Source organism: Leptopilina heterotoma, unplaced genomic scaffold (assembly GCF_015476425.1).
Source record: "Leptopilina heterotoma isolate Lh14 unplaced genomic scaffold, ASM1547642v1 Lhet_569, whole genome shotgun sequence".
Lineage (NCBI taxonomy): Eukaryota > Metazoa > Arthropoda > Insecta > Hymenoptera > Figitidae > Leptopilina > Leptopilina heterotoma.
In genome coordinates this window covers 604,465-624,059 of record NW_025111126.1, presented here as the reverse complement: position 1 = coordinate 624,059, position 19,595 = coordinate 604,465, and the positions used below count along the sequence as shown (strand labels likewise).

Here is a 19,595-nt window from a genome sequence, read left to right as displayed (position 1 = left end):
AATTTAATCCAAAGATCTAGCGTGGTAAAAAAATGTTTTTTTTTTAAAATTTAATTTTACATAAATTTATTGTATTTTACCAAACTAGATATTTTTTATTTTCGGATAAATAACCTAGTTTATTTGATTGACAATGTTTAAGATTTGGATAATTTTGGTTGCTTTAATTTCATTTCTATTTTAATTTGATAAACGTACATATTATTTTATAATTAACAGTGTAAGTACACATTTTTTATTAAATTTAAACGAAGAATACATATGAAAAATTATTCTTTTAACAAATTTAATAACGTAACTTCACAATATTTAAATTTAATTTTATAATTTGTTGCGTTCAACTAAAAAAATTACTTTGTATACAATTTTTGTTTTCTAAATTAAGCGAGAATTATTAGTTTTTTTGGAAAAGTATAATTTGTACTGGTTTTATAAAGTTGTTTACAAAAAAAAGAAAATTTTATTATACAACATTAGAATATATATTTTTTGTATTTTCATAATAAACTTAATTTTGGGTACTCTTGATATTTTTTCTTGATTTTTTTCAAAATTTTTTTTTTTAAATCAGTTCAGGAGAATACAGTTTTTTGAGTAATGACGTTTTTTTACGTAAAAAATTTTTTTTTAATGCTTATAACTCGGGTAAAAATTGATCAAATTGGACGTTTTTATAATCAACATTTTTGTTTTCACACGTAGTTTGTAAATCATTTACTATTTTCTTTTGAATTTTATAATACTTCTGACAAAGGAAACGTATTCAAAATAGTCCTTAAATTTTATGTTTATTGAATCTTTACAAAACAGAGTAGCGAGAAAATTTTAGTTTAATTGGGACTTTAAAAAAAATGTGTATATTTAGCCATAGTTTATCTTGATTTTGTTTATGAAATGTTCTAAGATTTATAAAAAAATGCTAATTTTGTGCTTTTTTTTAAATTTTTTTTTTAATACGAAATGTAATGTTTATAATAATTTAATATTCTTCTTTTTTTTAATAAAAAGAGGAAGAATTAAATTGTTTTCTTAATGTAAAAGCACTGTGTAAAATGTTTTTAAGAATTTGCTTTTGCATCGTATTTCGATTGATTTATCCTTATTTTAGCTTTCAAAAAGAAATAATTTTATTTCTGCTTTTATCTTTTACAAAAAAAAAATTTCAATATTAAAAGTTTCAATTTAATATTTTTAAACTTGATAATTTATATAATTTGTTATTGATGTTACAACAGTTTCATTTATGCTCGAAATGTAGTGTTCTTTCTTTGATATTACTGTTTTATGGTTTTTAAAGTGTTATAAGAAAATTAGTTGCATTTTCTAGAAGTATTTTAAGCATATTTTAATTTACAATTCAGCATATTTTAATCAGAGCATCCATAAAACGTAATTATTGAATATTTCAATGAATATTATAATTATTCATTATTAAGACATATTACTGATATTTTGAACTTCAATTTGAACATAAATTTGGTTAATTTTTTAGTATTAATAAAGATTATATATACAGTTGTTGTTTGATACAATGTTAGGGCTTTCTTGATTTTATACATAACGTTGAATAAGTATTTTAACCATGCAAGTTTTGTTTTAATTAAAATTTTTATTTTAATAGCAATCTTTAGTGTAGGTGTTTTATTTATGTTTTTAGAATTTGGAGAAAACCATTTTCCAAAGCTTGTTAAGCGGTTTAATTTCTATATTTTTTTAATTTTTATGAGAAATTGTTTTCTTATAAATTTGTGTTTTCAATAATGTTCTAATATTTAAACCTTTTTTTTAATTTTAAAATTTTAAATAGAATTCTTGATTTTTTGAAATTGTAATTCAATTTTTTTTGCTAATTTGAAATTATTTATTTGCCTCAAATTAATGTTTAAAGAAAAGTTATGTATCCTAATTTGAAGGTTATTAAAATGCTGAGATAGATTTTATTGTTATATGCGTTATGACTTTGCTTTTTAGACACTGTGTATATTTTGATTATTAATTTCATTAAAATATACTTTTTTAATTTGTCGCCTATAATTTTTAGAGAACAAGAATAATAAGAAATGTATATTTCATTTAAATTACGTAAAAGTGAATGAGAATTTAATTGTCTATGTAGGTATTTCTTTCAATGTATACTTCCTCCTGACCTAGTCACCTGAGATGTAACCTTACACAGTGTCGCGTATCCAAGTTCGTACACCTGTCTAATTTTATACATTTTTCTCTATATTTTATTTCAATTATTAATTTTTGTATTTAAAAATTATACTGTGATAGGACCCTCCAAAAAATTGATCCAGAAATTAATTTTAGTTTTAATTATGCATAATATTGAACAATAAAAACATTGTAGCATGGAACTCAAAAACATTGAAATCTTTGAAACTCTAAAGTTCATTTTTTTTAGTATGACAAATGACTATAAGCAAACCTTTCGAAAATTTTTTTTTGTATTAGTTGAGTCTTTGTTAAAAATTTTTTTTTTTAAATGTCTAACAATATTTGAGTATATTTGTCTTTCTGTGATTAAGTCATTAGAAATTTTTTTTTTTAATATTAGTAGTTTAATGTTAGCTATTTATTAATGTTAGTGACATATGTTTACTGTTTTTTTTAAACTTTAAGGCTTATTTTCTTTAGTGCTGTCTTGTATTAAAGAATTCTCTTAAAAATATTATTTGCAAATATTTTACATTTTACAAGTTAGTCAAAAGCATAATCTGATTAGTGCTTAAATGTCATTTGTTTTATTAGTAATTCAGCTTGAAATTTCGATGGTTATTCAATAAAATAATAGTATTCGATATTTCCTTGTAAAAAAAAGTTGTATGTAAGACTTTTAATTTTAATTATTTCATTAAATATATTCAATTACGAATTTAATACAGTCTATTATGAATAAAATAAAATCCTTAACGAAAATTACTTGAAAAGGACAAGTGTTATAGTTAAGTTATAATTTGACTTGTTTGTCAATATTACTAAAAATTGGAATCTAGTTTTACTCTTATTTTAAAACATTAATGTTGTGTTAAATGAAGTTTATGTCTATTTATAGCATCAAACTGAATATTTACAAGTAATTTAATTTATGTTGTTAATTTTTTATACAGAAATTATTTCGGGACAAAAGATATTTACTGAAATTTACCCCAATAACACTCACATGTAAAATCTATAAAAATTTTACACAAAAAAAATAACCTACTTCTGTTATTAGTAAACATTTATAAAGCATGCATATTTTGTATTTATACCTATGTATTAATTTTTTTTTACTATGTGCGTCACTTAATAACTCCAAATGCATCTCTTGGAACATTGAGAAAACCCCATTTAAATTCTATATCTATAAGTATTCTATAAGTACCCTTTATTTTAAATTAATCGATTATTATATAGTTCGTTTATGATATTTATAGCCAAATAAAAAAATTTAAGCTTTCTTATGCTTAACCAATGCCCAACCTTTTGAAGCTAAGTTTTGTTTCTAGTATTTTTGGTGTTTTGCTTCGTAATATTTTATTTTCTTGAAAATAATGCACATTTAACTTGTGCTTTAAATTTCTACTAAGATTCATTCCTTTGTCATATATTTCTGAATTCAGGTTCACCAAAATGTTCTTCTGTGTAAATGGCAATAGTCTTGTTGTGCGAAAATTTTGCTGAGTAAGAGTGTTTAGTGTCATTGTCTTCTTTTTCTTCTCTATGTTTATAGTATCTGTTTTCCTTTCTAATTTGTATATTTCTTTATTTTTTATTTTGTTTTTCTCATTTGATTCGAGTAAAAATTTATTCAAAAAATGTTTTTGATGTTTTACTGATAATTTGCTATTTCTTTCAATCATTTCTAAACTTTCTTGATTAACACTTTTGTGAGATGAAAAAGTCTTATTTATGGGAAATTCTTCTTCCTCAGCATATGTATCTGCTAAAATGATGACGTTTTCATTTACCATTTGACCACTAAATTCTTCTTCTTTTCTTCCTTCTCCACTTTTCACATCAAATTGTTCTTCACCTAATGATTTGATTTTACCCGGGGGTTTTTCCTTTCTTAGTTTGATAATAGGACTGTCTGAATTTACATGTTTTATTATTGGATATGAATTATTTATACCTGTGATATTCTCATAATTAGTCTCTTTATTATCTAAAAGTTCTTTCTTCTTCTTAATTACTTTTTCATTTCTTTTTTGATCTGGTTTTATTTCATTTAGTCCATGGATAACTTTAGATTCCGAAATATCATTTTTTAGTAGTAAAGTTTCGTTGTTAGGACAGGTATAGTTTTTCAATTGATTTTCTTTCCCTACCTCAATTGTAAGTTTGCTGCTTTTCGAATCAGTATTTTGTGAAGTGTCCTTTTTATTTTTTTTACTGCCTTCCACAATTTTGTTGTCCAGGAAATAATTTTGGTTTTCCGCTTTTAACAAATCTACTTTTTTAATACAATTCCTGATTCTATCTACTATTTTATTATCTGGAAGTTTTTCATTGATACTGATATTTTCTTCTGTAGTATCTGTAATGCGACTTACATACAACGCCGTTTGTTCATTTTCTGAAGTTTCCTCTGGATTGTGAATTACTTTCATGTCACTTGATTCTTCGTTTTCTGTTTGAAGATGTGGTTCTTTTATGGAGAGTGATACATTATGATCTAATTGTTTTTTGTCCTTTAAAGGGCTTTGGTTTCTGGGCGAATCTTTAAAAATAATTGGTGGTATTGTGAAATCATGATTATATATTTTTTTATTTTTAGGCCTGGTTTCTATAAAATAATTTGTTTCGAAATTGTCATTTACAAAATATGGTTCCTCATAGTTCATATACGAGTCATTATAGTTAAAGCATCCATAATCTCTATGTTCCTCTCTTCCGTAATCATCCTGTATGTTGTTGTGTCTTCTACATTCGTCTCTGAGATAAATACTTTCTTCTTCGTCGATAAATCTGTGCTGTAAATTTCTGGATTCAACGTTATATTCTTGCCAATTTTGATCCCTGTTGTAAAAAATTTCTCTTTCATAACCTTCCGATGTCATGTCCCTATTTTGACAATGTTCTTCAAAATTCGTGTTCCTATTTTGGTTATAAAATTCATTATGGCCATGGACCCTTTTACGAACTCGTTGCCTTTGTCGTTGGTTTCCTCTTTTCCGCTGTCGGTTACATGGTTGTTCGTATTTTTTTGGTGCATCTAGTTCATACATTTTACCTTGGTTTTTCGCATTTTTATGGTAGTACCGATTCTCATGATCCATTTGTGGTTTAATATAATTAAAATAATCAAAATCTCGATCATAATCACTTTCTTCCATCCTGTGACTATCCTGCCTAATGTTACAGTTTTCTTGGTACACATTTTTGTAACATTGATCTCTAAAAATACTTTCATAGTCCTTTATTTCAACATTATATCCCTCCGATTTCAATTTTTTTATGTGGCCTTCTTGTAATAGTACTTCATATAGTGATTTCATTTTTTAATTAATACAATTCAAACATAAACAATGAAAAATAAGTGATTCGTTTAACTTCTCTTTAGTTGGAAGAGATTTTCAATTTAAAATATCGATAACAATTTTTTTGAAGCGTAGTGCGGTAACACTATTTTTTTATATCCGCTCAAGTTACAAAATTCTACTGCTTTTTTAAGTTTATACCATTTGACCGTTTTTGATAATTTATAGAATTGCTTGACCGACATAATTACTTGAAAAAAATTTTTTTTTGCAGTTTTTTTTTTTACTGTATTAATTGATCAATTATTTTTTGAATTTTAACACTAATTTGTTGATTTATTTTTAAATAAATTATTTTATTCAAAAAACAATATTTTTAAATTTATTTAATTATTATAATTTATTATTTCAAAATGGAAATTAAAATTACAATTATTATTTTAATTATCTTTCAATAAAAAAAATGCCAACAGTTTTTTTTTGAAATAAATTTATATATATTGTCCTCTTTAATTCTTTGCTAGTTGTGACCGGCCTTGACTTTGCAATTCTACCCAATTTGAATCGTCAGCACTCTTCCTCAATCTTGGAATTATTTTGTATGTTATTTCATGACTCAAGGTGCATTAATCACATTTATACCAATAATGATCAATTATCAATATTTAGTCAATTGATTTTTAAAAGTCAACAAAATTATGATTGGTTTATTTTATTTTAAACTTGATTATTTATTAATAAAAAAAATGCAAAACTTTTTTTTTATTTTAGATTAACAATTCCCTTTTATTTATTCAATCTTTATATTAAAATAAACCCAAAAAAAAGTTTATAAATATTAATTAATTATTATTTTAAAAAATAAAGAAATTAAGATAAATAAAATTGTTTCAGTAAAGTCTCAAATTTCTTCTATAGCATGCTTACGCCGACTAATTCTGCCTTTTTATGAGATTTAAATTTATTATTCGTTAACAAGAATATATAAATATCTTAATTATTTAAATTAAACTTTGTTGCAAAAATATTTTTATTAAAAAATCTTGAATACTTATTTCTTTATGTATAGGTTTATAAACCTTTTTATATACTTTATTTTTTAATTTTGAGTCAATCCTAAGTTGCCCGACATCAATTTTCGTAAATTATTTTTTTTTTTAATCCTCTCACTTGTCCAAGTGGCTACACACTTCCGACAAGGTTGTTTTTCTATTCGAGGAAAAAAGAGCCGATTTTATTGAGGAAACCAGAGCTTGCCGATTGCAAGGGTAGTTACCGTTCTCTAAACTCGACTTTAGCGAGTAGACAAAAAAAATCTACACACGCACTTTTAATAATTCGATATTTTCTGAAAATAAACATTCATTTATAATAAAATCTTTTACATAATTTCCCGTGCATTAGCACAAAAAAAAAATCATTTCGATATGTATGTTTGCGTTTTGTGTAATTGTATAAGTGTCAAAAAAAATATTTTCTTCTAAAAATAACTATTTCCAACCTTTATAAATTTTTATTCTTTCAAGAAAATATAAAAAAGAAATCCCACCGCTGCCACCATTAATGTTAGGTTTAAATTCGATTGTTTGAATTTATTATTAAAAAAGAAAGTTTTTAAATTAAATCGAATTTAGACTTAACTGTATCGAAAAGAGATTTTCGATAAATTTTTAAATAAAAGAAAATACTCAGTATTTATATCTTTAGAAATAAAACCTTAAATTCTTTAAAGTAATAATTATTATTATTATTAGAATTTAATAAAGGATCCCCCCTTTAAGTGCACTATTACTTCAGTGCCTCCGATTAGACGGTACTTTAATTGAAAGATTTAAAAAAAGAAAAAGGTGGCAACAGTATAACAACTGTAATAAAACACTAAATGTAATATGAGTGGAATGTAATATACTCAGTTTTATTAATTTTAATGCGATTGAAATTAATATAAAATCTTACAAATGATCAAGATTTTTAATTCCCCTTAAAATCTTTTATGCTTATAACAAGTAATAATTATTATTGTAAAATATCCCTTCTTAATAAAACATGATCTATTTGAATTCTCAAATCGTGTATAACAATACAACTTTTATAATAACTTAACTATTATTTGTTGCATACAAGATAATTTTTTGTATATATATTTTTATACGTGTAGAATATGGTTATGTGTAAATGTAATCATGTATAAAATAATGTGATAAATAGTAATCGACTCACCAACTTACAATTTTATTAATTTTTGTATTTAAGTACAGAAAAGTATCCTGTTACTTTTCTCAAGTGAATCACTCAGATTCACACCTGGGACAGGTTCCTTATATGAATTATTTCTTCCTCTTTTTTAATTATTTTCTTCGTATTTTCCTTCAATTGTTTCTTTTTTGTTTCTAGTTCCTTGTTATTATTATTATCAGTATTATACTTTAAATTACTTTTATAAAAAAATTATATCAAAAATTGATTTTAATGTTTAAAGTTCGGGGTCACCGAATTTAAACTTGTAATCAAACCTGATATTATTTTGACAATGACAAATGATAAAATATTCTTAAAAAGCACTAGACGGAGGTTTCATATTTAACACTCCCTTTTTACTTAGCTTATTTTAATTTCACTTTTCGTTAATTCACTTTATCAACACAATGTATTCTTAACTGATTATCTTTGCTTTAGTTTCCTTTTTTTATTTTTTTAAATAGTATTTCACTTAGTATTCACTTTTAGTATTTGTATTCTTTTAAATTATTTATTTCTTTAATTTCGCGTAAAATATTAGAAATTCTCAATTCAATTCACTTTATTCAATCAATTAAAACAATTCAAAATCAACCCTTATTTCTGGGGACAAAAAAAATATAAACCTCCGCCTTTTGCGGGAAATAAAACAAATAAAATATATCAAACATCCGCCTTGCGGGAAATGATAATTAAGACTCTTCGATTATTCCACCTGTGATTTTGGTCACACCCTCGAATTCGGTTCAGAATCGGTAAAGTGGGGGATTCCGTTGCACACGGCCCCTCGAACTTATTGTTACTAGGCAAGCTTTTTGCAAGCTTGCAAATTCTTTAAAAATGGCGTGATAGAGTTCGATGTTCTCTTTTCTATATTGCCAATGAGTAGGTATTTTCTTTTCCTTGGTATTTTACCAATACATTTAAAAGTCTTTCCTGTGAAATTGTTTTTTTGATGATTCTGACAATTTCTTATAGATGTTGAAAGATTTTATATTCTTTAAAATTATAATATTTTGTAATTTTTAAAATATTATTCTGATAATATTAAAAAGGTAAAAAAAAGCAATTGAAGTTAGGTTGCTTATTTTTAATGTAGGTTAATGATTCGAGATTAATTAATAAATCGTTAATTGTTGAGTGGATTAATAGTAAAGAAAATACCTCTTTTCTATTAATTGTGTGAAAAATACTTAATTCTAAAACAATAATAATTTCCAAATTTCCTTTGAAGTTATATAATATAAAAGTTGTCTTATTTCTTAATAAAATAAAAATAAAAATCGTAACGAGTTTAAACGTAACAATTAAAAAAAATGAAAATTTGTTTATACAAATTGTTTTACAAATATGAGTCTTGTGCTTCTTTTAAATTACATCAAAAAACTTTTGTTCTAAAATTCGAAACTTGTTTATAATTGAAAATCGTTGTCGATTTTAATATTTTCTTTTTTAATACAATATTTTTCTTTTACATTTCTGAAACAAAATTTTGTAGGTACTTTTAATTTTACAGATAGAAAATATTAAATTTTTATATTTAAGACGCATTTTACATTTCAGATATAACAATTTTTAAAATGTGTCTTTATTTCTTATATTTTGTTGCTTTTAGTTGTTACATTATGCAGTTTTCTTTTGTTCTCATGCTACATTTGGACATAATTTAATATGTGTTGAGAACGAATTTTAAATAATTTTATTTTGATAATAGAATTTTGAATAATGACATTTTTAGTTTCTTCTTCAATAAATTGATATAAAATAAGTAACAAAGTTTAATTTACTGTGTAAAAAAATTCAGTTTCAATTTCTTTTAGTGCAAAATAAGTATGTACAATTGTGCTTAAGATCTAAGATAAAGTCATTACAAATTTAAAAAAAATTGTCGAAATTTTATAAAAATTGAATTTAAATTTGCGAATTTTTTTTAAAGAAGTATTTTTTTCAATTAGATTATTATTATAGTAAAAAAATATAATTAAAAGTTTTGTTTATTAGTTATAAAAATTGAATTCAGTAAAAATAACTCAATTTTTTAGTCCTTTTCTGAAACATAAAATTAGGAATAATTTTATACAAATAGTTATTTTTATAAAAAAAATAATCCAGTTTTATTACTCTTGTTTAATTCGTAATAGTTTAAGTCTGTTTGTATGTACTATTTTTTGTTTATTTTTAACTTGTATTTTAACGTTTCCTTTATTTAAAATTTCCAATATTTTATGTGGTCCTGTATATTGATTTGCAAATTTATGAATTTTTCCTCCGTGTAGTAGAAATACTTCATCACCGAGTTTAAGATTTTGGCAATCGCGCTAATTTTCCAAAAATTAACTCGTACGGGGTGCACTTGGTGCCTTCATGAATGCTAGTATTATATGAGAACATGGCTAATTCTAACCAATCATCCCATTCTTCATTTTTATGAGTAATTCATGCAGTTTTATGGATTTTCAAAAATTTTTATCCGCCATATTGGATCTGTCATTTTGAATTTTTAAAATTAAACTTCGTATTCGTAATCAGCGACCCCGAAAACCCCCGACAAGTAATTTTCAAATGATTTAAATCAAGTTTTGAATATTGATGATGCATTTGCTATTTATCAAGTATTTTGCTCTGATTTTTCTTCCATTTTGGATCCGCCATCTTGAATTTTCAAGTTGTCAAGTACACAGTTCAAAAGTACAACTATTTTATCCACCTATGGCATACATGAGACCCGCTCAAAAAAATTTTTATTGATGTGAAAAGCGTGTTTCATAAAAAAAACCTTACGATTTTTTCGGTATTTTCTCCATTTTGGGCGCCATATTGGTTTCCCTGATGGTCGAAATACTTCTTTGACCGCGGATTCTGAAAGAGCGGACCTCAATACCCCCTAGTACTGAAGGGTTTTTAAAAGTCTAATTATTTAGGATAAAAATTCTTACCTTGAAATTCAGTCAAAAATTTTGGACATTTGGGCGTTAATGGGTTAAGTTAAAAACAGTTTACTGCAAAATGACCTTTCTTTCCACAAACTAAACAAGTTATTATATTATCTTGAGCGATATTAATTTTTGTTGTTTTAGCAAAATCTTTATTATTTTTAAGATGAGAATTATATTCAGTATTATGCTCACTTTTTCTTAGTTCGCGGTGTGATAACAATCTTCTTTCTATTTCTACTGATTTATTAACTATCTCTTGAAATGTATCTGCTGTTCCAATTCGTATTTCAATTTCTGGTCTAAGTCCTCGCGAAAAACAATCAACACTTGTTTTATCTAAACTTGCTTTAAATGGTTCATCTACTCTATTTTCATTGCTAATTCTGTGCGCGTCTAATATTCTTTCTGCTGCTTCTGCGATTCTTGACCCATAAGAAATTACATTTTCGTGTTCCCACATATATATTGCTCCTAGTTCTCCTTGTAACTGATATACAGATTTTGCTGGCGCGTAAATTTGTTTTAACCTTTCTGTTAACTGTTCTACTGTATTAAAATTATTTCGTATTATAATTCTTCTTGCTTCACCCGAAATTCGACTCCTAATTAATTTTACTAAATTTGTTTGTACTTGTGCATTATCAGGAAGCATAGATTTTGCTTCTAAGCAACTTTCAATAAATATAGATAGTGGTATGTTTTTTCCGTCAAACATTGGTATTGTTTCTAAAGCGTCGCGTAATGACACTTGCTGATTATTTGGAAGAGCCATGTTTTCTTCAAAGTTATTACTATCTCTAGTGTTATCGAGAGAATTATTTTCAGAGTTATCGTTTGTCTCAATATCGTCAGTAAAAGGTTTATTTAAGCTTTTATTTCAATTTTGTTCAACTAAGGTTTTTTCTGTAATGGTATTTTCACTATCGTTACTGTCACTGTCGAAAGAATTATCGTCAGTATCAAAAAGTTGATAATTAATATAGCCTGAGTCAAACTGTTTCTGTAATTCTAAGGGATTAGGGTTTTCTTTAGAATATCTGGGTGTACTTGTTGATGGTTTTGTTTTATAATTAGGAATTCCCGAATTCAATTCTAAATCTGGATTATTTTTTATTTGAAAACGAGTTAAATACGAGAAATCGGTAGTATTTTTATTCGAAGAAGACATTAAAAAATGTCATATTATCAAAATTTATAATATACGTAATAATTGTAAAATTGTCAATCCTTTCTCTTCAATATAAAATACACTTCTCTTTTGTGGTTAATATTTTTATATTGCTTCAGTATAATAAAATATATTCAAACATTTAATAATAATAATAAATCACAATTAAATGAATAAAATAAATTTCGTTTTAGCACAATTAAATATCAAAAATGATTCAAATACAAGACAAAAAATTCCATAAGTCTAGAGGACTTGAACCTCTATTCAGTAATATAACACAGGATTTAATTTGATGAATGCACCTTGCAACTTTAATAATTATAAGTTAAGAGGACTCGAACCTCTATTTTTTAATATTAATATAGAATTAAACTAACAAATGCACCGTGCGACTTGAAAAAGTTAAGTGGACTCGAACCTCTATTCATCAATACCAATATATGATGTATATTTATGAATGCACCTTGCGACTTAAATCTTGTATTATATTATCAATTAGCATGAAATGTACTAAATTAAATAAAAAAAATCTATTTCTTTTATTAAATGTTACTGATTATTTTTTTTAATGTATGTTGATACTATTTGTTATTATTATTTATTACTAAAAAAAATTTTTCCCCTTTTTTTTAACAATTGGTATACTCATTGATTTATTTTATTTAATTATTTTATTAATTTAAAAATTATATTAATTAAAATTTTCGAATTTTATTAAAAATTTGACAAAATAATGGCTGATCGACTTAATAATTTTCCCGGGCCGATGCACCAAAATTTAAAAGGGCTTCTGTTACGTCAAATAAACAAGAAACCTTTTTAATTATTCCTAACGTTCCTCGTTTTAAATTAGTTTCATAAATGAATCTAATTTGGGATGAGGATAAGTCAATGAGCCTACTAAATGTACTGAGAGAATAATTTATTTAAAAACCAACAAGAAAGAAAAGAATTGACAAAATACAATGAGTATAATTGAGTTTAGAAAATCTTACTTTTAAAGAATAACGATTACTGGTGTTGTTTGAACTGGTGGTTGTATCTGGTTGTCCGATCTCTAATGGTGTTGAGGGCTAGACGCAATGGGGGCTGTGACAGTTATCCTTAATGGTTGAGTGTTGATCCTCTTGTTTACACTAATGAGATAGTGTATTGTATTTTGAAAATATCTGCTTTCTTCCAGACAGTTGTCGCCTCTTGAACAAATTTCGATGCTTCGAAATTTGTAATATTTCAATAAAAGATTTGTTGAAACTTGGAACTGCGTTTCAATGTTATACTTTCGTTGATACTTGGGTTTATTTCCAATTTAATATATTTTTGGAAATTATTAAGATGTACTTTGAATCACTGATTCGAACTTCGTTTCAAAAATAAAACTTGAAGATGTAATTCACTCGTTGATGATATACTCTTTATACTAGAGCGATGGTTTACGATAATTACAGGTTGATTCCCAAAAAATTACTCTCTCTACTGAAGATGTTATGAGGTTGGCTTTCAAATTATTACTCTCTGCTTTAATGAAACTGCTTGCCCTTTTTATATTGAATTTTCATAACTGTAATGATGCCGAAAAATTGTACACGTGCTAAAATTTGTTTCTCCTTGTGCTAGTTAATAGCGAAAGAATTTCTCTATGCGTTGTCGATATTTCCTCCAGGAGATTGTACGCATCGCCTTTCATTAAGTTTCTCGGCGTTTGTTGTTCACCTAAACTTCTCGGGGTTTGCTGCTTTTCCTTTCTTTCGTCCTGCCTATGTTTTAGAATGTTGTCGAATTGTCGCTTCATCGTTATTCTTTTTACATGAGTAAATAATATTACTTTCCTTTCTTGAATTGTTATAGTTTCAAAATACATAGTAAAATATGCAAATAATATATGACAATAGAATACAATCTTAAAATAGAAAAATGTATTAAATATAATACTAAAATAGAAATGTATATAAATGATAATTACAATATTTTAATAGAGAAATATACTGAATATAATGCAATAATTAAAATATAGATTATAAGAGTTAAAAATATATAAGGTAAATATAATATATTATAAGAACACACATACATTAGTAATATAATTTATAGAGTAATAGGTTACGGACGTAACAAACATGAAAAAATCTATGACTCCGAGTCTAAAACTAAGAGTTATCGATATCTTCATGTTTTATGGTTATGAAAAATTTAATTTCTAAATTAAAGTAAAATTTTCTTAAATTTGATTCTGACTGCTTATATTTTTATTTGTGAATGGTCCGCAATTTTCTTTTTAATCCCTTATTATGTCGATTCTTAAAACGTGTTGAAATATTTTATAAGCCATGGAAAACCTGAAAATGTTGTGGAAATTTTTTTTAACATTATTTGTAGACATCCTGATAATATATTCTTTAATTTTAAATGCCTTTAATATTTTAATAATTTTAATATTATTTTCATGTATAATCGATATACAGGATTTGGTAAAAAAAAAAGAAATATCAACAAGCGTGTTGGAATTGTTTTTTTAAATTGCACTATAATTAAGTCATTATAAAATCTTCTTTACAATATTTTAATGAAAGCAGGAGAATAAATGCTAAAAAATGAAATTAAAATTATGCCACTTTGACTTTTTTTTTAATTGTATTATGAAACAATTTGTATAAAATAAATTTTATTATGTTTTGAAACAAATTTGATAAATAATTTATTTTTTGTTAAAATTTTTATTTTATAGAAAGCTAAAAACTATTGTTCAGCTCTACATTCTATAAAAATTGAGTTTAATTAGTCCGCATAATTTTATTTGAAAATTTTCAAAATATATATTTCAATTAAATAATTTTTAAACTTTCGCTTCAATATTTCACATAGTCGAACATTTTACTTTTTTTTAGCAATATTTCAAAAACTTTGCACTGAAATATTTCAATCTTTAAGTGAAATATTAAGGAAATATATTTATGAAATGTCATATACTGTGTGGAAAGAAAAATTTTTTTTTAAATTTATTTGCTTCATATTAAAGTACTACTTTTTCCCATTTAAAAAGCGTTTTAAAAGTTTAAAAAAAAAATTTATTTTTCAATGATATATAGTCATTTAGTTTTTGAATTTAGTCATTTTACAAATATTGACCAACTTACCACATTAAAAAACTTCAAATTACCATATCTTAGTGAGAAATAAAAATTTGTTTAATTTTAACAAAAGGCCTTTAAAATATAAAGAATATTACTTTCAAATGCCACAATTAAGTTTTAGAGATAAAAATAACCTTTGTTGATTGTACAGTAAATTAAAAATGTCGAAAAACGTATTTTTGTCACTTCTAGTTACGAATATTTAAAAAACCTGACGTTCTAAGGTAATTCTGATGTCAGATTCGGATTCAGCACCACGTCAAAAATCTTCAGAAAATTATTGTCAGGTTCTTGTTTCTGAGATTCGCAAAAAATTTTGTCTATCTGTGTTATTGTAATTGTTAGAGGACTAAAGTTTACAAAGACTGAAATATCTTAAATTCTTTTTTTAAATTAAAGGTTTTAAAAACTTTTTTTCTTCCAAAGACCAATATTAGTCATAATATTTTTTTTAACTTTCTCTTCATATTCATATTTGGCACATTTATACATTTTTTCAATTATTAATTTTTTTTTTAAATTTTTGTTTACTTTTTTTATATAATATGAGGAGTAAGCTGTTAAAATATTATAAACCTAAATTTTGTTAATTTCGAAAAATTCAAAAAAATGACAATTCTCATATAACTATAAAAATTTACTTATTATGTAGTAAAATTATAATAAATTATTCATTATTATTTTATGCTACATTTTACACTCATCTACCAAAAGGTTATAAGATTGTCTCTAGTCTTCTAGTTTTAAAATATACCTAATTTATGTTTTATTATTGATTGTTCAATTCATTTATTAAGAAGGAGAAAGCTTTCTTTTATAGAATTCATGCAGGTATTAGCCAACAAAATAAACATTATGCTAGTTTTGGTGCAAGTAAATTAGAAGAGCTTATAATTTTTACAAAGAATCGTCAAAAAAGTTTTTAGATAAATGTCTTAAGACGATGAAATTTATCAGACACTTAAATAAAAAATGCTTAAATTTGTCATAAACACTTTATTATAGTTACGTCAGTAAATTAATATTTCTTTATAATGTGTTTTTCTCATAGTTGAAATTGTTTTTGGGTACCCGGCTTATTTCAATGATGTCACTCATACTGATTGAATTTCAAATCCTCCTTAATATGAAACGAGAAGATATGCAAATTAGGTAAAGAGAGACATTCTTATTTATATTTCCTTTAGAGAAAGAAAGAAAGGTAGCCGTTACTAAAGCAAGCGTTACTGGCGCCGTTACCCAGACGTTACCTATTGTGCTTCAATTAGAAAGTATATATATATAGTATATATATAGTGGTTTTTCGAGAAATTGACAGTTTTATGTCTATAAATATGTTTTTTGGGTGTATTTGGGTGAGATTATGTAAAAATAGTTGAAGTTACTTTTAATTCTTTGAAAATAATTTGATTTTTAGAGTTATTTTGGGATTTTTTAGTTTTTTTGACCATTTAAGAGCCTATAACACTAAAATTTGACTTTTTATGAAAAAATTTTGTAGAGAAAAGTTGTTTTAATTTTTCTAAGTTATCGTGTTACGTTCAAAACGCAACTACTTTAATTTTTTTAATATTCTTAAGATTATATAGAATCTATTAAATGGGTAAACTTGTTAATTTAAATTAAGTAACACATACACATAAAAAAGGGTAAAAAGGATTCTTTATATGATTCTCTCATCAATTGATTACTTATATTTATCAAATTTTTTATTTATAATATCTGAATTTGAGAAAATTCGAAATTTAACATTTTTTTAATGGTTTTTACCTAAATATTGGGTGATTGGGAAATACAAAATAAATGTTATCAAGTATGGAAATCGACTACAACCCTTGGTAATTTATCGACTCCCTTAAATTAAAAAGATATTTCTCTAAAGAAAGGAGTTTCTTTTTTTAAATAATACTGTGAAGAATACCTAAATTGAAGGCATATTGGCGAAACAGGACACAATGTATCAAACTATATCACGCCATTCTTGAGGAATTTGCAAGTTTGCTAAAAGCTTGCTTGGCAACAGCAAGGTTTGGTGGGCCGTGTGCAACGGATTCTCCCACTTTACCGATTTTAGTCGATTTACCAGGGTGTGACCGATTGTCCACGCCAATTAATCGACGAGTCTTAATGAGTATTTCCCGCAGAGCGGACGTTACCATTTTTTTATATTTTGTGATTTATTCCCGCAAAAAGGCGGAGGTTTTTGTATTTTATTTCTCCAAGTTTAAAGGCTGATTTTATATAATTTGAATTAATTGAATTTAATTGTTTACTATTGTGAAAATATATAATATTGAGTGAAATAATAATTATTTAAAGTTGATTGTAGAAGATTATAATTGAAACAAAGTGATTTATTTGAAAATATAAAGATAAAAGGAAATATTAAAGAAGTTATTCGAGATAAATAGAATTAAAAGTGAAAAATATTTGAGAAAACAGTTTGTGCGAAGAAAAGAATAAATTAATAAAGATTATTAACAAAAAAAAGAATTTTAATAGCAAAGAAAAGTAATAAAAATATTGAACCTCGTTTCTTTGTGGTTTGAAGATTTATTTCTTTCATTCTACGTATAATAAAGGATTTCAGAATTAATTACAAATTTAAAATTTGGTGACCCCAAAATTTTAAATATTAAAATCAATTTTGATTTTTTGATTTTTTCTAAAAATAAAAAAAGAATTTATTTAAAGACCATTAAAAAAAGAATATAAGAGATAAATTAAAAAGGAGAAGTAAAAGTGAATACGTGAATACTACTACAGGTGTAACTGGAAGACATAGAAATAAGAGACTTTTCTGTCTTTAAAAAAAAAGATATAAATTTTAATAAGTTATAATTGGTGAGTTAATTAATAATTATTCTGTAATTACTTTCACACATTTACACACACATACACTTATTAGTTAATTTCTTTAAATATAAATTTCTGTCTAAAACAGAAGTATATTCATAAGTTATAATTTTTCTATTGTCATAATTCTAAGTATTGGACTTTATTTTATCAAATGTAATTTTATAAAGGGTATGTTTTTCTTTTAAGACATAATTATTCAAAATTAAAAAGGGTGCACATTGTAATAATAGTAAGACAATATCAATTGTAATAAGATTAACATTAATCTTTTTAAACGTACTGAATAAATAGACTCTTGTAACATCATATTACACATATTACTCAGTGTCTTTATTGAAATTCTACCTTACTATTGCCACCTTTTCCTTTTTTTCTCTTTCAACTAAAAGTACCGTCTAATCGGAGACGTTGAACTAATAACGTACTTAAAGGGGGGATCCTTAATTTTTAATAACAGTATTTATTTTGAAATAAATTTAACATCCATTTCTTACTATAAAATACTGAGTGTTTCATTGATTTAAGACTATTAAAAATTCTTTTTAATACAGTTAAGTCCAAATTCGATTAAATTATAAAATCTTTTAAATTAATAATAATTAAATCATAAACAATCGAATTCAAATATAACATTAATGGTGGCAGCGGTGGGATTTCCCTTTTATATTTTATTGAAAGAATACAAATTTATAAAGGTAGGAAATAGTTATTTTTAGAAGAAAATATTTTTTTTGACACTTATACAATTATACAAAACGCAAATACACAATGAATTGAATTTCGTGCTGATGCACCAATTATTTATCTAAATAAAATTGTTGTTAATGAAATCTTTCTTTTCAGAAATAAATTTTGTTATGCAGAGATACTGAATCTGCGAAAAGTGCGAATTTTAGATATTTTTTTTGTACTCGCTAAAGTCGAGTTTCTAGGGAACGGTAACTACACTTGCAATCGGCAAGAGGTAGTTTCCTCAATAAAGCGGCCCCTATTCCTCGAATATAAAAACAACCTTGTTGGAAGTGCGTAGGACACTTGAACAAGTGACAGGACTAAAATTATTAGTTAGCTAGAGTCAAGATTCATTTTTTTATAAAATTATTTTTAAAAGTCGATAAAAGTTTCCTTCCACGGAATAGAAGTTAAATACAATCTAATTAATAATCAAAGAAAAGTTATGAGATAATATATAAAAGTTTAAGTAATGAGATCAGATTTTCATATTATATATATATATATATTCATTTTGGTGTACAATTTGTGTCTTAAAATAATAATAAGGTGCTTGCAGTTTCTCAATTATAAAAAAATAAAATTTATAGATCACATTTCTGGAAATAACACAACAGAGGATGCGTTTGACAATCTTCCAGAGGAGTATAAAATTAAACTGGTATAATGATTAATTATTTAACAATTAAATGTTTCGTACACATTTATCAGTGCAATTAATAATTATTTTTTCATTTATTAAAATTTTTTAAATACAGGTTAAAATGGAGGACATTATTCCACATAACTTTAACTCACAATTTTGCGATGATATTATGACAGAACTATTCGGGGAAAAGGAATTGCCAAAAGCTAAATTTTGCAAAGTAGTGAAATTGATTGCTGATAAATTACAAGAGGCAGGAAAAACTGATCCACAATACATTTTGTTAGCTGCGATCGTTGGGTCTCGCAGATTTCCTGGTCTAAGAGCGTCAATTTCATTATCAAGTCATGTTTGTATACAAGAATATTTTAAACTTTTTCATTATGAAATTTTTCAGTACTGTTATTATTTACA

At 25.0% G+C, this 19,595-nt stretch overlaps 1 protein-coding gene across 1 annotated transcript in view; it reads left to right on the top strand.

Annotated features, from left to right (window-relative positions):
- The window catches only part of LOC122508760, a 172,238-nt gene that overhangs the window by 48,142 nt on the left and 104,501 nt on the right, over positions 1-19,595 (top strand). Inside the window, exons 4-5 of the mRNA XM_043622282.1 lie at positions 19,126-19,196; positions 19,294-19,530. Coding sequence (XP_043478217.1) covers positions 19,126-19,196; positions 19,294-19,530 — 308 coding nt within the window. The remainder of the gene's footprint in view (positions 1-19,125; positions 19,197-19,293; positions 19,531-19,595) is intronic.